We start from the raw sequence: 24,991 nt of genomic DNA, 5'->3' as shown, positions 1-24,991 counted from the left end.
GACTAACTCTTTCATGTGAGTCCAAATGTAAATGTCGCATGGCGTCAAATCCGGACTCCCCGCCGGCCAAGGGTTCGGGCCGCCTCGACCAATCCATCGGATAATTGTAGTCCAGTCACTGTCGCACACCCCGGAAATAGTGGGCTGGGCAGCCATCATGTTGGAAAATCATACCCCTTCTTGTGGCGAGCGGCACATCCTCCAGCAGCGTCGTCATTTCTTACCTTAAGACGTTTTCGTAGGGACTGCCGTTTAGGTTTTGAAGCAGATAGAATGGCCCAATCACATGATTGTGGATGATTCCCATCCACACATTTAGTGAGAATTTTCTCTGGTGAGCCTTTTATTTAGATATTCTTGGGTTATGACCCTTAGGAGCCCAAAAATGCTTATGAAACGAGGAAGTTTTTTCCGTAATTTTTACGCTAAATGTGTTACCATTTTTTTGAGTAATCCTCTTCGATTTAAACGATAACTTCCAAATTTCTTCATGACGTGTGCTCCAATGACGGTTTTTTCTGTGGGTATGGGAATTTTGGGCATGAATTCTTTTCCCAGTAGTCACTCATTCGTCAGCTGTTAGCAACGTGTCAATTAAGTGCCCAGGGTGTAGTAGTTTTTTCACAATTAGTAGTTTTTTTGTACGGAAGTCTGAATATGCCACGAAAATCTACAAACTTCAATAACTCGAAACCCATTGATTTCCGACCCCCGGTGCATAGGGTCAATTTTGTTGCAAATGTGCTCTAGTATTACCCCTTTCTAGGAATAGGTCGAATTACCAATCACCCTGTATATTTATCAACATTTACGTCAGATAATAATATAACCCCTCAGTTCATGTCAAGCATTTTTGTACCACATCTCGGTTCATTGGTTGTCACTTACTTACTTGAAGTTAGTCGTAGCGTAGGCGCAGATTTTACAGGAACAAGGCACTTCCTGCCCCACTTACCAACTCAACAAAAGGAACAGACATACTGTACATACATATAGACAAGTCGATGCTACTGTAGTTAGTTCAATCGCGACGAGGAAAGAAAATAATAGAAGGTTAGTATGAGAGGTTTTCACAGTTGTTTCTGCGGTCGCTGGGAGGAAAATATCATCTCTGAATAAAATACCCCCATTTTGACGATACTTCACTCATAGTGGAATCTCTATTGAGAACATCGAAAGCAATATTTTCCATCAACTGTAAGAATGGAGTCAATGTGAGCAAAAACAAGCAAATTGTTATTAACTACTAATTCAGTTGTCCCACAGCTTCACTAATTTTAGGTGTGCCTACGGCCAAAATCGCGTGTGGTGTATTGTACGCATTCTGCAATCTTCCACATTCGATATAGGTAATGCAGTGATGGAGGGGATTCCCTCCCTATAGCAGTGGACACTTCATGGGGTGGGTGGACAACTAGTAATGAATATTTTTGTCAGCAAAGTGTGAAAAGAAATACATACATGTATAAAGTGCCATACATACTGGCATAATACAGAAAATACATACATCTTTGATATATGAAGGGGCGCGAGTGAGTGAATAGTTGTCGCATACCTCTTTCGAAGGGAGTGTTCGCCACTGTTAGTCTCTGTGTGCAAGAAAAAGCTAGTAATTACGCGAATGTGTATCCCAAGGTTTGGAACATTTGTTCAACGTTCGCAACAGGAATAGGGAATTGACACTTACGTCTCTTGCTGCCAATATAAATGTAATGTTTTCTTTCTATTCTAATTATTTTTCTGTATATGTTTGTCAATTGGTTGTAAAGTGAAATCAAATTGAGTTATGAATATGATGCTTCGTTGTGAATACATATAATAACGGAAATGATACAATTTCCATCACTCCCGAAGTTATGCCCAAATCTGTGTTTCAGGTCGAAAAAACGCAAGCTAAGCTACGCACGGGCTTTACAAAAGACCTTAGTGTGAAACTTTCTTTTAACACGTATTCAAACCGTGAATTGTCAACATGCCTCAGTCATTCTCGAAAGAATGTTTGTTGCCTCTCGTTAGCGACCTTTTCCCCGGGATTGGATCTAGGACTTCTTTCCACCACTCGCTCCTCGTTTCGACACACCTTGTGACCACTAGCGACATACCTGAGAATCGGCAGAAGAGAGAACCAACGATCACTCCTCGCAACAAGGGAGAGCCCGACTGCACACACTGGGTACTGAAAAAGGAAAGCATCACGCAGAAAGAAGTGGAAAAAAGCACCAATAAAAAGCTGCGGTTTCAAAACTGGTAACAAACGGATATAATCAGTAATGAACTGTTTATTTTACTAGGTGGCAGTGGCGCAGGAACGTTTTTCATTTGGGGGGGTACAAAATTCAGCCTCCCATATATATATACGTATATCCAATCAAGTGTCGCAATAATAATAATTAGAATAATCATATTTAATTACATTAATATATTAATTAATTAAATATGTACATTAATTAATATTGTATTGTTATTATTACATGAATAGGTAAAAGATAGTAAAAGAATAGAAACATAACAGCAAGTATTAATTATCTAGCGTACGTGTAGTTAAGATCGCCAAGATTTGCACAAAAACAACTGCCCTGGCAAGGAGTTTAATGTCAGATAGAAAAAGAATTGAATATTTATTGAATAACAAAAAAAGGAGTTACATCCAATTAACGAAAAGTAAAGTTCCTGATTAATATTTTATGGATATTATCATTAGTAGTGTGCATAAATCTTTGGAATCCTTCAAAGCCGTATGAGCCAAATTCCTTGCCTTCCAATAAGTTCAGCGGAGAAAACCATCGAGTATACAGGGTGCAGCAGAAATAACTACCGGATTTCATTCAGTGAATAACAAAGCAACGATAGATGTTATGCAAAATTTTATTTCATAGTTGGAAAGAACAAGGATTACCATTTTGTTTCCCATATGTACCGAGACTTTATCTTTATATCATTAAACAATTTATGGCAGATGTGTACCACATACAATGCCTTTTAGAAGCCATGTATTTGGTATTTTCTCAGACATCTATAGGGTGTTGTATTAAAAAAGAAAAAAATGAGTTCAGATGGTTCCCAATCAACTCGTAAGAAGTCTAACTTTGAAATATTTGTGAAAAATTTGACAAATTATTTATATGTAGTATAATTAGCTGTATCTAATGACGCTCTTCAAGTACTGAAAGTAATATCATTTGGTACATTTACAAAACCGAAATCCTTCAGCTCTCAGAAGTAGCAAGGAAAGTCATACGCTCAAAAGTTTATTCTTTCTTTTCAATTTTTGGTGGACAATGTGAAGAGCCGGCCAAGGTTTATTTTCGTATGTAGTGGTATTAAATGCAGATACATGCGTGTGTTTTAGGATGACATGTCAATTTCTCGTTTATGTGAAAAGGTAAACTTTAATGTAAGCAGAAGCATGTGCGCGTCACAGTTAAAGATTTTCGCATCTACAAAGGAAATCCAAAACACATTCCCACCTCGCCGGACTCCGTGGCGAAGGGGTTAGCATAGCGCGCTATACGCCTGAGGTCATAGGTTCGAATCCTGGCCTGCCCATGGGTGTTATTTTTGAGTGTCCATCAATTTCATCATATCATCATCACTCATCCTCATCTTCGCGATTAGTCAAAAGTGGCAGAAATGCGAAATAAAATAAACGAAATCAATAAAATATTCCCATATTACTCCCAGAGACCTTGTAAATCCAATCCAAAATCTACCAATAGAACCTGCAGTGAGTCTCATTTATCTCGTGCATTCATCTGACTAATGTAATTTTCTTACAATTTGACTTTAGAGTTTAACATAAAATGGCGTTGTGTTTGTGTTGCATTCGATATCACAATTAGATTTTAAGCAATTAATGTCCAAATTATACGTAATACATAGGTAAAAAATAGTACCCCCTCTGATAAAATCGCAAATTGCACCCTGTTTCAATGTCTAGGAAAGATTTCATTTCACCTAGGAATGATATCGCCATGCGATGAGTCAAGAATTGTCACAGCCTGATCTCGTCTCCTGTGTGGTGAGTTCCTTCTCGTTCTTGTTTGTGCTTATTTTTCTTTCGGTTTCCACTCTGAAGTTATGAAAACTTATTCCAAATTCACGTCATTCATCTTAATATATAGGTTTAAGTATATTTTTCCGAACAACCTCTTACAAATTTATGAAAAATATGGGTGAGGTACAAGAGTGCATTGTAACACCCCCCCAAGTTGGTCTGTCGTGTCTCGTCTCGTTCGTGTAAGTGTTCCGTTTCGGGAAATTCCATTATAACTATTCAAAAGAAAATGGGGTCAGTCATATACTCTTCTGATGAAGATTTGTATCTTACCTTCGAATCGACGCGACCACTGCTTTAGAAATGTGTACCCCCCCCCCCTTGCGCAAAGCAGCAATCGTCTGCAGCGTAATTGTCTGAGAGTCAATCTGATTCCATCGTTCCACACACATTTTAAACAATTTCCATCTCCTTAAAGAGGTTTCCAAGAACTTAGGTCAATGAACTAACTAGTAGCAAGCACAATGTAGTATAATAAGTTTACAATTAAATGTTTTGAATTTCTGTGGTAAGGACTATAATGCTTAAAATTTATAAACAATAATACATTTTTTTATTGGGCGAATTGATAATAGGTAATTTTAAGAGTAGCACCTTCCGTCTGCTGTCAAATTACCAAAGGGGGGTACAGGGGGTACAACTCGATTTACGGATTTAGGGGGGTACAGTACCCCCCTTCAAAAATTTGCGGGGGTACAATGTACCCCTGTACCCCCCCGTTCCTGCGCCACTGCTAGGTGGTACCAGGATCACGTCCGTCGAGAGTCCGACAAAATTATTTATGGACCCCCATTTTGTACAGTGGGATCCATGAGTATTACCGTGCAAATTGTCCATCACCATGTTCGTGCACTTAATTTGACCCAATAAGAACTTCAAGAATTAAATGAAAACTTAAAACAAACTGCTTACAACTTCTGCACCAGTGTACATAAAAATCCATCGCTTAAAAAAACCAAGGATGTAAGAGAAAAATTAATGAAAATAGTCATGGACAATTTGCACGGTATTACTCATGGATCCCACTGTACGCCCCTCCTTTTAGTCCCACAATATTTTTTGCTGGACTCAAAAATATTTTATCATGAGTCACATGCCCCTAGCCACACTGCAAAGGGTATGTTGAGATTATACATCCAGTGTTCGACAACGTAGTCGAAAAACTGAGTTAATCATGAAATTACAGGGGAGGGGATATTTATATTGGTCATCTTAACGTTCTGGTCTTCTTTATAGGCCTGCTGTGAATCAAAGTTTTCTGCACAAATGACTGAAGTGGAAAGTACATCGCCCGATGTGGACGTTGAAGGGAAGCTTTGGTGCTGCTGCTGCTCTACTGTGCATGTGGTATCGCAACCTCGTCTCGTGCACATATAACGAGTCCATTCAGAGGCACTGTTATATTGTCATTAAATATGCTAAGATTGGAAATTTAAATCTTCATTTTTCAATGGGGGCTTTTATTTCATTAAATTACCCATAATAAATAACCACAGATTACGAAATGTCATCATTTTCGGAGATATATTTAAAAAGTTATTCAAAATTAAAATATGGTCACGTATTTTATTTATTTTCATGCTCCATTGTAAGCATTGCAAAGAACGGGAAATTTTGTAGCAGTAATTCTTGTATTTGTTAATATTTCTTTGCTAATTAGTACTCACATTTGTTTCACAAGGTTTTCCATACATTTGCAATAAAAAAGGGCACAATTTTTAGTTAATTTAACATTTTGATGAAATTTGTCAAAGAAAAATGCTTAATAGTGATTGATCTTAGTTCATGGCTATTTTGCAGTGTTGCTAAATCACTTTGTGGTAAGATCGAAAATATCGCAATAAACACTCAAAATATATTCAATTGGGTTAGTAGATAATACAAAAATGTCTTAAAATTGTATGAAACATAATTTTATTACATCTGAACTTGTAAAATAAGTTTACAGCAGTTTCTATTAAAAGGTACATTCGTGCTGTACAAAAAAGTAGTGATTCAATAGTCTGTGTGTCCATATCACAACTTGACAGTGAAGGATACCTGGTTCGAGGCTTGGAGAAGAAAAATGGCTTCCAAAAAGACGACAAGTTAGCGTCGGGGCCAAAAAATGCATATTTGTCTGTAACAAATCCAAATTAAAGTTCATAATGGACAAAAACGGATTACTAGTTGTTGAATCAACAGTGACATCACATTATACCGAAGGATCTTCATAGCAGAAGTGGTGAAGTGATATTTAGACTTATAAACCAGATATATTTTTAAAAGCCAGCCCCAGGTAAGGGAGGCTGGATTTTTCTGCTAACATACAATATACTTCTACAAAGAAAATAACATATTTGATAAGAAGATAGAACATTTAAAATACATAAATATGGCCATCTAAGCTTGCCAACCAATTGTCAACGCTTGGTACATTTGTAACTTACTAGTAAGAGCATTGTAAAAAAGAGCAATGTAAATGTACTCGTAGGCATGGCCATGCATTCCAAATATAATTTTGTTAAATGGTGAAGAATATATAATTGTTCGAAAGTTTGATTTCTGGCTTATTTGTGAAAGCATAATTTTAGAAGTATGGTTAGTTAGTTTATATTGACTGAATATTATTTTTTAAGAAATTGCAAATTGAATAGATTTGTAACATGTTTCAAGATTAAGTTTCTGTTCACGGCACGCCTTGGCATTGGGAGTCACAACTCGCTACTTATTGCGCGAAATTTTTATCAATACTGAGGCGAGGAACATTCATTTCGGTGGTTGTAACCTCAGACACAACGTGAATGAAGAAGCATACTTTGCTTTTATCAAGCCACATGCCTTCATGCATGTAAGAAATGTCCGCCACACCTGCATCTCGTGGTTAATCCCAACCTTGGACGCAAATTCCATAATTTCTGCTTGGACGCTCAATTTCAAGAGGCAAACCGGATTTTTTGCACTCTCTTCAGAAATTCTCCTGCGGGGTGCCCCTGTATAATTCCACAAATACGGACCGTCTGATAATTGGGGTACCCTTAGGAGATGGATTGAGATTTTCTGTCAGGTCCATTTGTGCACAATAGGCTAATCGGGACTGGACCTACAGTATAAAAGTGGTATTCAAGCCACCGCCGGATATCGAACCCGTGGGTGGGATGGAGAGAGAGGGAAGGGGTTAAGGCGACCGGAGCGTGGTGCAAATAACATACCACCACACATGGCCGAGATTGTGAATGTGTGGGGGTCTTACCTTCGTATATCGCCCCAGGCCCGTAGCTAGAACCGACCTCCAGGGGGGGGGGGGCTCACAAGATATTAGGGGGGCTTTGTAAACCAAGTCCATTTTTCAAAAGTTTAATAGTATTAAATGAAGGTAAATTATCTGTGTCGATGGTCATTAAGTTAATTTAAAATCTAAAATTTAGAAATATCATGTACAAATACTACAGTTTTTTTTATATCTCTGAAGTTCTAATGACTGCTACTGACACCATCCATTAATACATACTCCATACTATTTTTGATGATACAGATATTTATATCATACATGTTAAAATGTACAGTCACGGACACTGCCGGCTTGTAACGATTCCATTGAAAGTCAATGTATTCATTACAAGCCGGCAGTGTCCGTGACTGTACAATATTCACTTCAATCATAGTGCCTACCCTACATTCCACCCCCGGCCAAAGCATTAAAACTTGGGATCTGTTCACATTTGACGCAGATGCAGAAGGAATGTGGATAATGACATCAAAGTGGAAGATTTCTGTCAAGCGAGAGGCTGCAACAGGAGCAGGGAGGGTACAGATAAAGAAGGCTCCATATGAAAAAGTTTCTAAAGTCTAGAATATCTTCTAAACACTTGCCGCTGCTTAGACTTCTGCTCATAAACAAGATGAACGAACGAAGTTGTGAACAAAATAATATATTCTGTCTAAATTTTCACTCTTCACCTCAAACAAATTAGAATACAAAATAGTTTTAACTAACGTCAAGGGGGCTCGCGGAAGTGCCATGTGAGGGGGGGCTGGTGACCTTGTCAGGGGGGCTGAGCCCCCCCTGGCCCCTGCCTGGCTACGGGCCTGTATCGCCCTATACCTCATGGGTTATGGCACATTGCAATGCGCACTGGGGTGCCTTTACCGTATCATTATATTATGCTCATAAAAGTTTATATTTTAAAGAGACAAAAAAAAAACATGTTAAAAGTTCAAAGTCTCAGACGAAAGCCTAATCACCATTGCAGGTCATATAGCAAATGTTATTTTTTGTAAGTAAATTTGTAACAGGCTATTTCAGTACAACTCATTCACACAGGAAATAAAAATAACATCCTGAGGAGACGAAGCAAGCAATATACTTTTGTAACGCCTCGAGTTGCAACAAGGCCTTTATATTGGGTATCAAGGTCAATATCATGACTGGCTTTTGGGGGGGGGGGGGGAAGTGTTGCAACTGGCCCGAGGTAGAGGAACATCTGCTAAATATAGCTTAGTGGGATGGAAAGGGAACATTGTTGTTGCTGTTGGGAAATTTACTGCTGTTATTCCAAGACTCGCAAGTAGTTTCAGCCAAGAACATGGGGCAGTGCACAGCTTGTGGGTAAACCAGATATGACGCTTGCACAGCAGACGCAAATGATTTCGATTATTTATTTAAAAGCAAGGAAGAAATTTCAAGTGATTTGAAAGTGATCAGCAAAAATATTTTTGTTATTACATGCTCACAAAATGTACACAACAGCTTTTCTTCTTATTTTATCCAATCTAATTTGGCACAGTATTCACGTAGCTACTATTGTAATTTTTCTTTTTTTATACCAAGCTTTCTCACACTACATAAAATGTGTCGTTTGTTCTGGGACTACTTTTGTGCTCTGATAGGCTAATCAGATGTGGATGTACAACATGAAATGGGCTCCGAACCAATGCACTGTGGTCCCGACGAGAAAAGAGCCCCGAACATTTTCAGTGCAATTTGTTCCGTTTCCCTTATTCAACGCCACTTTTATCCCACTTTTTGTTAATAGCGACAATAAGGATGGGTATTGATTACATGTAATTGATGAAGGAAGGCTCACGCCAGGACTCGAACCTGGTACAGTCGACGATGAGATCGTGGTGCAGCACTCAACTTCTAGCCACTGTCGAGGAGATCGCACAATATATACAGAAGTCATAAAACGTAAGTTTCGAACATAAAAGAGTCTACATAATATTTCAGAGCAAAGCTTGTTTCCTATTCATTACCAATTTACATAGAGATGAACGTGGGAATATAAAAGCTTTAATAAATTAAAACAGTTACGGACATGAGAAAAAGGTAAGTAATTGTGTTAAAATACCACACCCTCGACAATCAAATAGTCAGCCTATATATCGGAATGTTATATTATTTATTAGGTTTCCTTTCCTTTACTGTAAACAAAATCAAAGTATGTTGATGAAATTCAACGAAATAACTACTGTTGTATTCAGCCCTGATCGTTTTTCTTTCTGTTCTATTGCATCAAGCATATGTTGTAATGTACACCCAGAAGCAAACGTTGGTCGGAGTTCTGAAGTCAATCAATATAGAAAACGTAACTTTTGAGTAACTAAAATCACGTGTATTGCGTCACATGCAAGGATAGCTGAACCCACGAATACGGGTAACGGTAAATGACACTAAAAAAGGATAACTTTAAATATCCTTTCTCGCGTGTAAGATATTCAACATCAAATTCTCCCATCCTGTATCCATTTTCTATTGGGGTAATTTACATCACCTTCATGTGGTATTGGGTTATCCTGATCCTGAATATAAGGATTAATGATTTGTTTACGAAACCCAAGAGGGGACAAAGAGAATGGCTTAGCCAGGTTTCGAGTCTAAGACAGTTGGCATAACGTCAACTACTCCAATTCTGATTACTGCATTTACCATAAAACATGGGAATGCACCATGAAAGAGAATACTTCCCGAATTCGTTCTGTGTTCCGGGTTGAGTGACAAATAAGGTGTGTGTGTGTGTGTGTGTAGTGAAACAGTTTCATATTCACTCACACACACACACACACACACACACACTTACGCACGAACACACTGTGAGACCAATGTTTTTTGCTTCGGTGATGGATGGATAATGAGGCTAATTTTTGGGCGGGGAGAGGGTGTCATATATGTATATAACATGTTCTTCAGAAGTATCTATTGAAATACACCCACTGCAAGTATTTCAAATAGCACACTGAATAATGCACATATTATTTTTATTTGCAGTAACTACAGTAACTAGACGAAAATATTAATACGTTATCAATAATTTATTTTGTCACACAAATAAACAAATACAAACGAAGGTTCAGTTTTCCACCGCTGACCGTACTGAATTATCATTTGTCACACACATCTTGTTATCGGCACTACAGTCCACCACAGAACCTGGCTCCCTTCAAAATCTGTCGCCATTCATTTCTCTGCACTACCGTTCTTCTTCAACTCTTAACTCCAAGCGAGTTCAGGTGAACCTTGGAGTCCATCCTTCCCAAGGGTGGTGGTCTCATTCTTATTGTTCCTTCCATACTTGAAAATGTACGTCTTTTACATGCTGTATTATAATAATCAGTCTGCAGATATGGCCCAACCATCTAAGTCGTGCTAATTTATTTCCTTCACTATCTGTGTATCTCGATAAATCTGGTATTTCATTATTGTATCATATTCTCCACACTCCATCTTCATACACAAGCCAAGCCCATAGATCCTCCTATTAGCATTTGTTGGATCTCACATAAAAAGCAGTTAAGAACATCAAGGAGTTGAGCAAGGAGTTAATGTGAAAATGACGAAAATAATAAACCCACACTGTGAAGTCATTGCATTAAATTGATTAATATATTACTATCTTTTAGAAAACAACGAATGCATAATTATGCATTATTAACGATGAGGTGGGAGGGTTAAAGTCATAGCTGGGTGAAAAATTTTCACCAGTGATTCTTAGTGCGGAAATATATAACTTCCAGGAATAGGAAAAAGGCTATATTTAAAGTAGAAGAGTGCAGAATCTAGAAAGGTAATCCATCGCAATCTGTATATATGAGTTATGCATCAGGTGTAAAGCAAATTTCAGATAACGAGATCCAAATATGCACAGCTCCATGAATAATGGTCCAGGGATAAAATTATGCTGGTGACACAAGGTAAGCAATGGGGAAGGTCCTCAAAATTCCTCTACTGCGACCGGGGCCAATTTTCAAGCAACAAGGATGCCGTTGTATTAAAAATAAGCAGTCACGATTTCGGCGTTGAGAAGTCCCAGTTTTCACAGTCAACAAACACAATGAGAAATGAATTCAAACCAAGAGATCGTGGAACTTCCTCAAAAAAAGCAGCTCTGTTTATCGTCCCACACGCAGCTGACACAGTTTACGGGCAATACAAGGTGCATGTCCCTCAGAAGCTGTCAGCGAGGACCGAGTAGCTCTAACACGACTCACAATCTGCGATTCAGCAAATCGGCGAGATCAAAGGGGACCACTTGCAGGCATGGTGGTATTGCACATTTGGAGAGCCGTCGAGGACAGAAGCTGTTCTCTGCCTAGCGTAAACACGACGCACGAGGAAAAGTCCCTCGCCGTGGGCTCTGTGCTTCCGGATTTACAGGTGAATAGGCGAGCTGGCAGGGGCAGAGTAGTAAAACTACATTGCGTGGACCTATACTCCGTCCCAGCTAACTGTGGAGCAGACAAACGAAAACAAATCTCTGCGCAAGTAGTGACGCAAGACGGCTCCACCGATGAACACGTGAGAGGAACGGAATTGTGTGAAGTGGGCCAGCAGCGTGTACTGCTTCGCTATGGCCAATAGATTTTCCTCGCTTCTCTGACGCTATGCGCGGCCTTGCTCCACAGTTAGCTGGGACAGGGTATACACTATTTGCGGGAGTCACGTGATCATATTAGAATAATACAGCGACCAGTCTGGGTCCAGGGAAATAGCCGGGATTTATTTTTCCGGATGGAGTCCAACCCTTAAATAAAAAACCAGCGTGTTGGAAAATTGCAAGGAGAAAACAGTAATGAAATAGCTTGCAATATATCAAATGTTCATTAGCTACTGTATTCATTAAAAAAAATGCTTTTGGCAGAATGTTATCGAACGCATTAAATTCACATTTCATGCATTTATGGCAGGGAATAATGTTTTTGTGTTATCGCCATTGCGGAAAATAAGGCTCCTACACAATATACTGGTCATACGATGCAATCAATATATGTGGTTAGACTTCAGAAGCATTACCTGAAAACAAGAGCCGATCAAGAAGACGTGACGTGATTTTCGAATTCAGTATCCCAAAATGTAATAAAAAAAAGTATACTTTTGTTACTGTAAAGGGTACCCTTTAGGAAAATTTCGGGAGGGGTCACAGCCCGTTGAGGCTACGCCAGTGTATGGGTCTTGTCTCGACCTTGTGAAAATTGAGACGAGAATGAGACCCTTCGAAAGGAGACCTAGAACGAGTTTTGGTGTGAGAGTGGTTTATCGTCGCGAATGTGTCTCGTCAATTTCACTATTCATGATTCATTCTCGTCGTCGTAATTGGCCAAAAGTGGGCGAAAAGCAACGTAAAATAATAAGAAAGCAATCTGTGACAATGCGTATGCACATGTTAACAATACAGGTCTTCAAAGAAAGATTTCAACGGTTAAAGGAAGATTTGGCAGCAACATAAAGCTTCTGACATCTTTCAGATCCTCGCAATTTGTATTAGATTCACGACCGCCTGGAAATTGAATTGGCCTCGTTCTGAATTCTTACCAACGACGACACTTGGGCGAGGCGAGCGGAATATCGTTTGAAAATTGCTCGAAATGTTATCTGGAGAGGAGCGATTAAAGCGCATCGATTGTCTTCTTTCCATCCTCGACTTTTCTTGTTCCGATTCGAGTCGGTTAAGTGAACAGCACCAGAGCACAGAACGCGAGGCTCTGAGCCGAAACTCCGCTACAGATACTGCCACTTACACAAATTACGCCCCCCATAAAAATAAATAATGGACCGTTTTCCTCTCGGAAGAAGTTATAACAACGAAAAGAAAAAAAGAAACAAATTTCAGATTGGTTTTACACTCGTGCATCAAGGAAGTCGTCGAGAAAAACCTAAATACAGCAATTCTTAGTTTACTGGCGTGTTAAACGCGAAACCATTAAGCGCGCACTCAACAAATCACAGCGGTCTTTGTTTCATTAGCGAACATCTATAAAGGTCACGTCACAGCAGTGGTGTGTTTAAGATTTCATTTCTTGAGGCGCGTCTTTTAACTCTGCAAATTGGTACAAAGTCCATGGTTACATTGCAATTATGCGGGAGCAAACCTCTGAAATTTCTACAACTTTCATCTTTATTGGAAAGAGCCTTTGGCTTGTACCATTACCTGGTTTGTCTGCCAAAACATGGAGTATAAAATATAGGAATTTCATGCCAGTGTTCTGCAATATATATATAACGTATTTGGTATAATGACATTTTTGGAGGTTCAACTCTGACATCCCTCTTTAAATACACAGCTTGATCACAGAGTCTGAAAGAGTGATCAAATAATCACTTGGCGACACGCAAGAGCTATGGAGGCGAAAATAATAATCAGATTATTTGTTTACTTGCATCCGTACTTATGTATTACATGTAACTAAGACTATTTCAAGCCAGTTGGGAAAAGGTACAGCGAATATACATTAGTAAAAGAAGGGAAAACACATGTGCAACGTAACAATAAGTATGTTGAAGGTCTATAGAAAAAGGTGAGAACGACCTGAGCAATAGTGGCATTACCAAAGCACTTTGGGTCATGGATTTCTCTATATAGTTTTAATGCGGGGTTTCAACTGTCTTAAACAGCCGTCCGTTGCAACGTTAGAGTAATACAAGCAAAACACTCCTAAGGTTTTTTTAAACATTAATATACCATGTATATTGAGGAAACTGTAACATACCTTTTCATCCATAATTATCTGATTGCATTCATGCCACTTAACGGACGTATAGGATAAAAAACAAACCAACTTCTTCTGCGCGCACGTTAATGTAAATGTGTTCAAAATGCTTTTGGGCTCCCTTCCTCTCCACCATTCGAAAACACCTCACAAAATCCCTGCCATTGCATAAACACGGGCTGCATTAATGCATGCAATGCTCCCACGCATAAATAAATAGCTAATGGACAACCTTGGAGCAGCAATATTGATACTGATCGAGGATGCGAGACAATGCTCAAATTACACAGTTGCTTTAAACACAAACAACAAATTACCACTTGGCATTGCTCATTTCAACGGGGAAATGGCGATATTACTTAGATATTCATGCGGGTGATCACGTATGTATATACAATCAACAACCCAACTTTGATTCCTGATTGAGAAGCATAGAAAGTGGGTATGATTCTAAACACAGATTCATCAACAGTATCCTCATATAAAACCCACGCTAATGCGTTGAAATCATTCCTAGCATGAAACCAATACCGGGGACACTGGTTTTCATTTAAGAGCTTTGATCATATTATTTGTTACATTTACCATATGCATGAGTTAATTAAATCAGCCAACCTCCGTAGCGGAATGGTTACCACAAAGCGCTATGACGCCAGGGATCCCGAGTTCGAACCCCGACCTGGGTATGTTATGCAATAAGCAGTGTTCGAATTGAGATTTCATTTTCCATATTTTAACATACTATGCCCTTTCCACAATTGCCGTTATCTTTGATTTATTGTGGAGGGCATGCTGTATAATGCACCAATATCTTGCATACACAAAATATACGCGCTAGACTGTTTCTAGACGCTAACAACGATTCAAACTGTGTCATTACAATGATAATATCACCGAAGCATACTACTTAAAAGGTGCTCTCATTTAAACCTCCATTGCTAAAATATACTTCTTTCTTGAATGATTTTCATTATTTTTACAAAGATCTAACGCAATTGCCACTTCAGCTCCTTCAAATGGGGTATAATAATACAAATCCTTAATGAATAACAGTGAAATACTTGTGACAAACAAATTCTCAAAGAAACAAAATTTTGTTTTCCCGGTTAGAACTAACATAGATACGAAGAGCCTGAGAAATAAAATCGAAAAGGAGGACAACAACAACAACCGTTCAAATTATAGTGAACTGGGCATGTGTCGGTTTGCCACTACTGAACACTGCAGGAAAAAAAAGATAGAAAGAGATAAATACGAGAGTACTAGCAAGTATTTCGGCAACGTACCTTAACAAGCGACCTCATAATGGGGCTGTCCATGAGGCCCTTCAGAAAAATGAGATCAGTATCGTTGGCTCCCACCCGCCCATTCAGTTCCTCGATGTTCTCCCTCACATGTTGGAATGCAGCTGGAAGAAGAAAAACATGTCAGTATAATATGTGTTTTCTTTAACAGAAAAACAATGTATTCAAGATTTCCAATATCCTGCAGCAACATGTCAAAAAAGGGGAAATAATAGCAATATAAGCAGCCGTAGTAGAAGTTAACCCTTTACTATAGTGGTGTAAAAAGATTACGTTCAATATGATGCTGTGTCCCACCGTAGGGGTCTGTAAAATATGTACTCAACACACATAATCAGCTGCAGTTCTGAAAATCAAATTGTAATTTATAGCTATATATTTTTAAATTCTGGGATTCCAAATATCGCAAGTCCAGTTTTAAACAGCTGAGACAACTTTCCATAACTTTGCCAAATTTATACAGTGTACCCATAAAAGAACATCAATTTCATGCATATACTTTAAAATTGAATTTCAACCTGTCAGTTTGTATGAAAATCCGATTCAGGAATACTGGACGTGTGGTCACTACGAAATAAGATATTCCTAATACTAAACTACCCTACAGAGCTAATCTTTGTTGGTATCATTCATGAAAACATGCAACGTATTAATAGCGAATATCAAAAGACAATAAATAAAAGTCTCAAAATCAAAAGGTTTGTTTTTGTAAACTTGCATAATTGTTTTTCTTGATTTCCATGTCTCCATTAGTCTCCTTATTCGTAACCATTATCAAAATTATAGTTAGTATTGTATTATTGGTAGTTCTAATTTTACGTCACTTTCAGCTACTTTTGGATGAATGATGATTGGATGGAATTGATGAAGGGAGACTAGCAAAGACTCGACATCGAAAGTTCGCTACTTAAAGCCCATAATTAGTACGTAACCTATATAGCTAATGAGTAATGACAAAGCGTTGGGTGGTGGAACTTTGCCTGCTAAATAACGAGATTTTATTATGCTGACAGATATAGAATGGCCAATATCGTGTGGTGATTGGTGCAATTTACCCGAATCGTTACGTGATTCAGTATTAATAAAGCAAGAAAATAAAATCATCCGTTACGCAACGGGCCAGCTTGCATGACTGTATCGAAGCAGCGGATTATCGTTTCGCATTCGCTTTGCACTCAGTCGCCATCTGTGGGACTAAACTGCAAGCCTCTCCGACGCCCGGCGCACCTGAGGGCGAAGAATTGCTCTTTTTCCTCGTCCACAGAGAGACTTAAACACCTGGTCACGTCTTGCACGAGGCACAATGCATACCTTGGAGACCGCTCCATTCGCCGCTTCCAAGATTACTTACGGAAAAAGCAGAAAGAAAAAGAAAAACTCGGGAGAAAACCTCATGAGACCCCATCTTACCCGCAGGATACAGCGCGTGTCCTTGCGAATTGTCAAGGGTCAGATAGATACACCTCAGTTTTTCTGAACACGAGGCCATCCTATAAATTTTTCGGCAGCTCCAGAACAGCTTCTTACTGCAGACCTGCACGTGTTACGAAATCCTTTCGCTGTGTACAGTCTGCATAAAGAATGGTTACAATCCTGGAGCAGAAAATAACATTTCCACGTATAAAACACATGTCTACGTTTTTTAAAGAAGTGTTTAAAGAGTTCTCTAATTACACATTACTTGTTCCGTACTTAACGTAAATTGTTTGTTTGATTGACTGATTTGGTTATTTTCCTTCGCATCTCTGCCACTTTTGGCTAATTGCGAAGATGAGGATGAGTGATGATATGGTGAAATTGATGAAGGTACACTCACAAAGAACACACATGCCCAGGCTGGGATTCGAAATCGGAAACTGGCGTCTCCCGAATTTCAGAACGGTTTCCTTGATTTTCTTTTTGTTCATGCTTGCATTTTCTAAAACGAAGCGCACTAAGCTACACTTCTAAACGGATCTAATCATAACTCTCATCACAGATACAGTTTAGCATAAGCTACACGTTTACTTCAATTTTGTCGAAATGCATTCAAATTTTGAACAAAGAGACTGATATATTCAAGATTGTTTATTTCTCCTGATGTAGCAGTTGCAACTAGTTCTTACGTCGATTATTACGCTATCTGGGGAAAGCAGGGTGTAAGGGTAAATTTAGAACCAAAATGACCACAAATGAGCCTTTGTGAAAAATTTTAGGGGGCGTTGAGGGCTGTTTGGATAAATTGTTAGTTTTCACTACTAGGCACTTTTTTGAGTGGGGGTGGTCCAACATATTGTTCAACCTTTCTTCTTTCCATCTAACTGCTTTGTATAGTTATAGCCTATCAAGTAATATGTTACTAAAGTACTCCCTAACCAAGTATTCCAAACTCATTTAAAATTCTAGCTTCCGTCCGACACCAGGCAGCATATATTTTCCTCTCATTTATCTCTTACCACTTCGTGAAGGAAACTGCACCGTTTGTCCTTCATTCACATGGGTGATTTCATGTCTAATCACAAATTTTGGTCAAATTTTGATGATCTATTGCCGATCCTACATCACTGAAACATCCTATTCGAGACTGTTTAAAAACTGGTTATTTACGAAATGTAATATTTTTAGTCGTGGAAATCTCAAGACTAATCCAGCTAGAAAAGTTAACAATAAAGGTCTAATTCTCAACATAAAGTCAATAATACAAAATTCTGGAGCAAAACAGCACTAGAAACACTTTTGAACGTACAAGTTAGAAGTCTATAATATTCTGAATTGTATACTTAATCCCACTCGGAGAAAATGCTGGCCTGTCTGTCATCCCGCATCAACCAATTTCTTTCGAAACATGTTATTTGTTGTTGTTGCATATGAACATGCCGGTCCAACATAAATTCTAAGACGGACTGTATATTCGATATGTTGTTACAAGGCAACTGAACCAAAATAAGAAAGTGACAAACATCGGACAGCAGCATCTAAAAATGAAGTCAAACAAGGAGCTCAACACAACCTGAAAGATTTGTGCTTTAATGAACTCGAGCTTTCATGTTTTGTAGAACATATTTCGAATATATTCTTCCATCAATATTATCTCTGTCTCTCTCTGTCACTACAGGCCTCTGTAACGCTTCGCCTCCTCCACAATAACCTTCCAATCCTCCGTGTTTACACTTCTCCTTCTCCAGTCTCAAATCATCATTGTCCTCAAACCTTCCGATAACATCATCCATCATTGTTCTTCCTTTCTTTCTTCTTGCTACAGCTTCCTTCTCAAGAGTCTATAGGCAGGGGATCAGGTTCCCTCTCTCATCTACCCAACATGTCCTAACCATTGCATTTGTTGTGATTCCCTAGTCTCCCGGTTTCCATGACATTTCTAAAACAAGCGTCTTGCTGAGTGACATTTGTCAAATTCATCTCTGTTGTATCTACCAGTCACCGACATGGATATATGTAATTCACAAGTATATAGTTTTCTAATGCGCTTCTATTCCATGTGAAAAATACTGACAAATGTAATCTGTAATCAGAACTTCCAAATTGACTTCACAATTATATTTGCTAAACTAATAGACACGAAATCTATGCTCGAAATTACAATGATACCCGTAACTACTGAGAGCTCTGGCAAGGTCAAGAACTCAGATAAGCATAGTCTCTCCTGTACCTTCATTAAAGGTTAATGTCCTCCTGGTTGACTCCTTCCTTGCAGGAACCGTCACTGCAACGCGATGTCACGCATCAAAATAAGCTGAAGTGAGCAAGCATGGACCTTCTCACAGACTATTTCTTCCGGTGCCGCTTGCGTATCATGAAGCTCTTGGCGGAAATATCAATCATACAAACACGGTGGTAACGAATGTCATTGCGCAATATAAAACGTGTTGTTAATAAGATCATATTGTTGAAACTACATGAAATTAAGCAATTTTCACCAAAGTTGTATTATTTAACATTTTTTTGGAAAACACTACACTCGTGCATAAACTGGGACTCGAACGCCGGCCACTAAGCCGATACTCGTGAAAAACCACACCTACAGTAGTTGTTATATTCCCTGTGCGTATCCTCAAAATATAAGGGCCGCACAGAGCGTGTTCCTAATCACATCGCCTCCACAATGGCCGAGATTGTGAATGCGTGAAGCCTTTACCCCCCACCACCACCCTTGTGAGCATAAATGGTTTCTAGCAATGTGCAGGGAAAGGCTTTACCTTTTAAAATCGTGCAGCAACAGAGCTTCATGATAGTCAGATGCAGCCCGACTCACCCATTTGACATGTCTGTACTTGTTAATAAATTTTATATTCAAGTGTAAGAAAATATATTGAATAATCGATAGTGTAGTCCCGGGTTCGAATCCCGGCCTGGGCATGGGAGTCATTTGTGAGTGTCCGTAACAAATGTCATCACTCATCCTCTTCGGCACGATTATCCGAAACGGCAGAAAAGCGACGCTAAATAACAAAAATAAAATTAAATCATTCTCTGAATGTGGGATGTATGTTACGCACTACGAACATTTTTAACGGGCAAGGATATGGAGTGGCAATTCAAATTAAACGATACGTCTATTAATTATAATTAACGGTCTACAATTCCCGTCCACATTTAGACACGTAAATTATATGTCTCAAAATCGCAACTTAGGGTGAAAAACGGGCCCGTATTGCACGTTTGCATATCCTTCAACAAAAAGGTGCCTTGTCGGCCTTACCGTTGCCCTCGAGATTAGAATTTCCACGTGGACCAGCTTTACTTAGATATCAACGTTCAGTCGGGAAACTTTCGCCACTGCCTTCATCTACATATCCGAAAGAATGACCGAAAACCAAGTCAACGCAAGAAGAAGGCGACGTGTCACCGACGGGCGCAGAAGCCCTGTCGCAGCCCACAGGCTGTCCGTGCGTCGGATGCTGCGCCCCTGCGGTCCATCGCATCCCAGTTTCCCTCCGCCCCCAATCGACTCGGCCGCGGCGATCAATGTGAACGCAACTTCCACACTTGCAAGAGTTCGTGCCTTATCACGGAACGGGCTTCGGTTCGCGTCCTCTAATGACAAAGGGCCGATTAGAATCACGTCCAGGCGCTTAACGGTCACGATCTCCTTGCCTTCCGATCAGCCACTTGGCGACAAATTGCTCCGACGCCACGGCAACCACGCACCTTGGAGTTGCGACCCAAGATGTCCACCTCAACGCCTTTATTGGTTACCTACGTCAGCACATGAGTTACAACCAATTGTCGTCGCTATTCAATTTCTGAAGGTTCATCTCGACGATAAGGATGAATGATGATCCAGGGGCTCCGACTTGTCAAAATTATTGGGGGTGCTCTGAACACTGAAATAAATTAATGAATGACTCACTCCCTCCCTTTTTAAGTATTGGTTTCAGTGTTCGAAATCTCGTAAAAGCCCATGAATTCCTCAAAAATAACAAAATTTTCACTCACAGTTTGAATGCAGAATGTCAATTGTTCACAAATGGATATGTCACAAGTGTCGTCAACCATAATAGCAAAATATTACCGACTTTTAATATCTGGTACCACGGAGCGCAAAACAGACCTCCCTAATATATCAATGATCTCGTTCTGAATGTCATGTGAGAGCCATCTGTAGCCTGAACTACCCTAGTTCATGCACATCGTCTTTTGAAACTCTTTTTAGTAAATATTTTAACAATACTCATAATTACATACTTAGTATATATTAATAAGTCATGTGTTTTGCTGTCTTTGGTCATAGCCCCCCACCAAGTTGGTGGTCAAGAACATTTCAAATGTGTATTTAAAGTTAAGTACACGTGGCACAATTCAGAGTAAACTTTACAAGAGAAGTAAAATAATACATTAGAGCCTCTTAAGCAAAATTATTTGGGGGGCTCTGCCCCCACATCGTTAACATTGGGGGGGGGGGGGCTCGAGCCCCCCCAAGCCCCATGGAGTCGGCGCCTATGTGATGAACACTACAAGTTATCCGCTTACAATGATTCAAGTTACAGTATCCAAACGATTTTCGACTCATGTATGAGGCGATCTGTCTCGTCTCCGGGTCGAATCCCGGCCTGGACATGGGTGTGCCATCACTCGACCACATCTTCGCGATTAGCTAAAAGCGTCATAAAAGCGAAGTAAAATAAACCAAATCAATCAGTCTAGTCTCGAGTCTTGAAATACGTAGCAGCAGTAAAATATTCAGCGTGTCGCCTCACAAACTTTCAGAGCATATGAAGATCATTAACGCAAACAACTATTCTTTAATAACCTTTATTTCTGCTTCGTATCTTGTTTCGACCCTACGAGTTCTCGAAAAACGGCATTTTATTATCAAGGTACAGTCAACTGCAAAAAAATGGAACATCTATATCCTGAAAAACTCGCTTCCCTGCATGGTATTATGTGGGTTTCAACTCTACGGCGTTGAACGAACTTCAATATCAGATTTTCAATGGCAAGTTCTGCCTAGGCAACACACGCAAAACCATGCAGAGAAGAGAGTGTTTCAGGATATGTGTGTTCCATTTTTATTGGTGGTCACTGTATGTGCAACCACGCAAAACAAGACTCGCAATTGCCACTAAATAATGAACTGGCTTGGAAGTACTATAAACAATATGATAGTAATCAAGTGAATATCAGATTAATACATCTGAAGAAGTCGTATATTGAAGTACATTTCATTCAGGCTCGCTTTAGACGAAAGCGTTTTCCTTAGCATTTTTCTTAACATTTATGGCATGACCAAAATACAACCGTGTAAAGTTAAAAATCTCATGACATTTCAGATGCCATGGCATTCTTCAAGGATAGGATCGGTCCTATTTCCGTATCATTTTTCGTAGCATAACCAATCAGAAGCGACCTCTAGGTCACGAGTGCAGATGTAATGGCGGCCGCGTGAGATGTAAACAATGTATCACATTTTTAAAACAGGATAACTATTCAACCGAGAGGAATAACGTTATAGCGTTTGCTTTACACGTATGGAAGAATATTTTAGTCGTTTCAATTGTAAACAACGTGCACTCACCATAGACCGTGTAACTCGACATGCCTTTCGTGTTGTATATATTATACCTACATCGTAATCGCAAACGCTAACCGAAATATTACATGAAATGCTTCCGTGTAAACTAGTATCTGCTATAAGATTTTTGGAAGCATTTACGCCAGCAAAAATATTAATGGAAATGCTTTTGTCTAAAGCCGGCGGCAATTTTTTTCAATGTCACATCAAAGTCTGGAACCAGACCGAACACGAAACTCGATATCGTTTCGATTTTACAGAGGTCTGTCTCGTTCTCGATCTTCTGGATTTATACACGACTGTTTCGGTCTCAGATCAAATAATTTCTCTAATCAATTTATACGCTGAAAAAAAAAATCTCAGGAAATGAGGAACAGGAAATACACGTATATTAAGAAAGGTGTATATAATCTTCAAACGGTGGAGGCACAAGTGGTTCGGGTCCCACTTTAAACTGTAGGTCCACCCAGTCCCGATTAGCCTTCCTGTACATAAAGTTGACTTAAAACAAAAATCAAACTCAAGCAATCTTAAACAGCAATTTAAAACAGCGTGCTACATATGCGCAGTCTCCTTCAAGATTTAAATTACGTAGAATAGATAATTAGATCTTGCGAAATTTTCGAAACGTATTTGACATATTATGGCCCTCATACGAACAATGCGTTCCCCGGTGTGGTTTGTTTTCTACCAGCATGCAGTACGTTCGTTCTATGTACATGGCGGTTGGCACCGACAACCATAGAAACCGCATGAGGTTCATTCTTCAAATGGACGCCGGGGCGCATGTAACTGTGGTTTCCCACACTGTGCAGTTGAACTTGCAGTGGACAGCAAAACCAACAGTAATTATTCCCAGTTAGGAATATATATTATACAGAAACCCCACTGTGAATCAAGGGAATGGGAGATCACTGCATACTTTTATGACCATACTGGACATTATTCTCCATTCCGCACTCTCACGAACTCAAAATGCATTTAATTAGAAGCCGTGTGATATATACACACACAGAATGTTCTCCTGGTGGTGGAGTGGTTAGAAAAGCGCACTACGAGGTGAAGGTAAGTTTCCCTTTATCAATTTAATCAAATTCAATCAATCATCTTCATCGCTGCGATTAGCGAAAAGTGGAAGAAAAGCTATGCTAAATAAGAAAAATAAAATAAAACAAAACTTAAGCGCAGACAAAATTTATATTGAATACTTGTTCACACACAAAATCATTTCCTGACAATGAAAAAATAGACATTAGAAAAGTCAAGGTATGGGCGGCTCTAGTGAAAAATCTCTGGCAATCTAATCCGTGAGACTTAAGGACTCAATAGTTCCGTAGATGCAAATATTTATTAACTAGCATTAACAAAAGAATGCAGTGTGCGTGATCTGATTGTCCCGATAAAGCTTCGTACGACGTGATAAGCAAAGTTGTAAAATTTAATTATGCATGAAGTGCTATATTTAAAAGAGTACAATAAGCTATTCTATGACGTAAACTAACACCATTTACGGGCACAAAAATACTACAATTTCATATCCGATAGGAAAGCATTGTAAAAATCGAGTTAAGAACGAGAACAGATCCTTCGAGACGAGTGTGAGACTATCAGTCTTGTTCGAGACTTCGTTACATGAAAATTTTATTTAAACCTGACTTACTTTACTACACTAGGGCTATGAGTATTCTCTTCTTTAAACAGGTCAAGTGGATATCTACCTGATTTTTTATAGGTCAGTCGCATATTTTGTATATGGTTATTTCACTAGTGGAAATTGTGAACCTGTGCTGCGTGGTTGCATACACATATACTCACGATTAAATCCATTTTCTTGAGAGATCGTCGCGTCGAAGCGAGTTGTAAAATCTAAACGGAAAACGTTACAGTGAAAAGTTGTTTGCCTTTTTCACACCAACATTCTCGTGTTAGCGTGCGTTGCACTATACCACATGCTCGCTAGCGTTCAACTGGTTCGTGCACATACCGTGCAATATCAAAGGAATGGGAAGTATTGCGATTCACTTTCTACTCATTTTAAATTCCTTTTCCTCCTTTCTGGTCGTGTTGCATGAAACCGTGACATTATAAACAGACGTAAAGCTTCTATCAGCATTCTAACTCTCAATTCGCAATCGCAATGTCGACACGGCCTGTTCCTCCGATAGTCAACAACAGCATGTAACAGGATGAAAAACAGAGGTTCTACGTAAAGCAAAGTTCACATCACAAATCTCAGCCTCACCATTGGTTCATCGATCTTCCGCCTTGCTGAAGAAAAATAGCAGTTCGGTGTCTTGGATTTACATTATTTTGTACAGTCATGGACACTTCTGGGTTGTAACGATTCCATTGAAAGTTAATGGAATTGTTATAACCCAGAAGTGTCCGTGAGTGTACAACTGACATGCACTTGTAACAAAGGCACTGTGCGAACTTTGATCAACTGATAGCACTAAAAACATTGTTTGTCGGCTATTTCAAAATAGAATAAGAACAAGTTCTGCAGTAAACTATGGGCTTGATTGATTGATTTGGTTTAGTTTACTTCGCTTTTCTGCAACTTTTGGCTAATACCAAAGATGAGGATCAGCAATGATATGATGAAATTAATGAAGGGACAATCACAAGTAACACATGTTTAGGCCTGGATTCGAACCCGGG

At 39.2% G+C, this 24,991-nt stretch overlaps 1 protein-coding gene across 6 annotated transcripts in view; it reads right to left on the bottom strand.

Moving 5' to 3' along the window:
- vari (MAGUK p55 subfamily member vari) overlaps nucleotides 1-24,991 on the bottom strand; it is a 123,472-nt gene that overhangs the window by 43,051 nt on the left and 55,430 nt on the right. For all 6 annotated transcript variants that reach the window (XM_083139110.1, XM_083139111.1, XM_083139107.1 and 3 more), the window contains one exon: nucleotides 15,304-15,425. In XM_083139110.1, the coding sequence (XP_082995236.1) occupies nucleotides 15,304-15,425 (122 nt within the window). The remainder of the gene's footprint in view (nucleotides 1-15,303; nucleotides 15,426-24,991) is intronic.

Source organism: Lepisma saccharinum, chromosome 17 (assembly GCF_977018435.1).
Source record: "Lepisma saccharinum chromosome 17, izLepSacc3.1, whole genome shotgun sequence".
NCBI lineage: Eukaryota > Metazoa > Arthropoda > Insecta > Zygentoma > Lepismatidae > Lepisma > Lepisma saccharinum.
The sequence above is the reverse complement of the archived record's forward strand: the minus strand, read 5'-3'. Positions and strand labels throughout refer to the sequence as shown.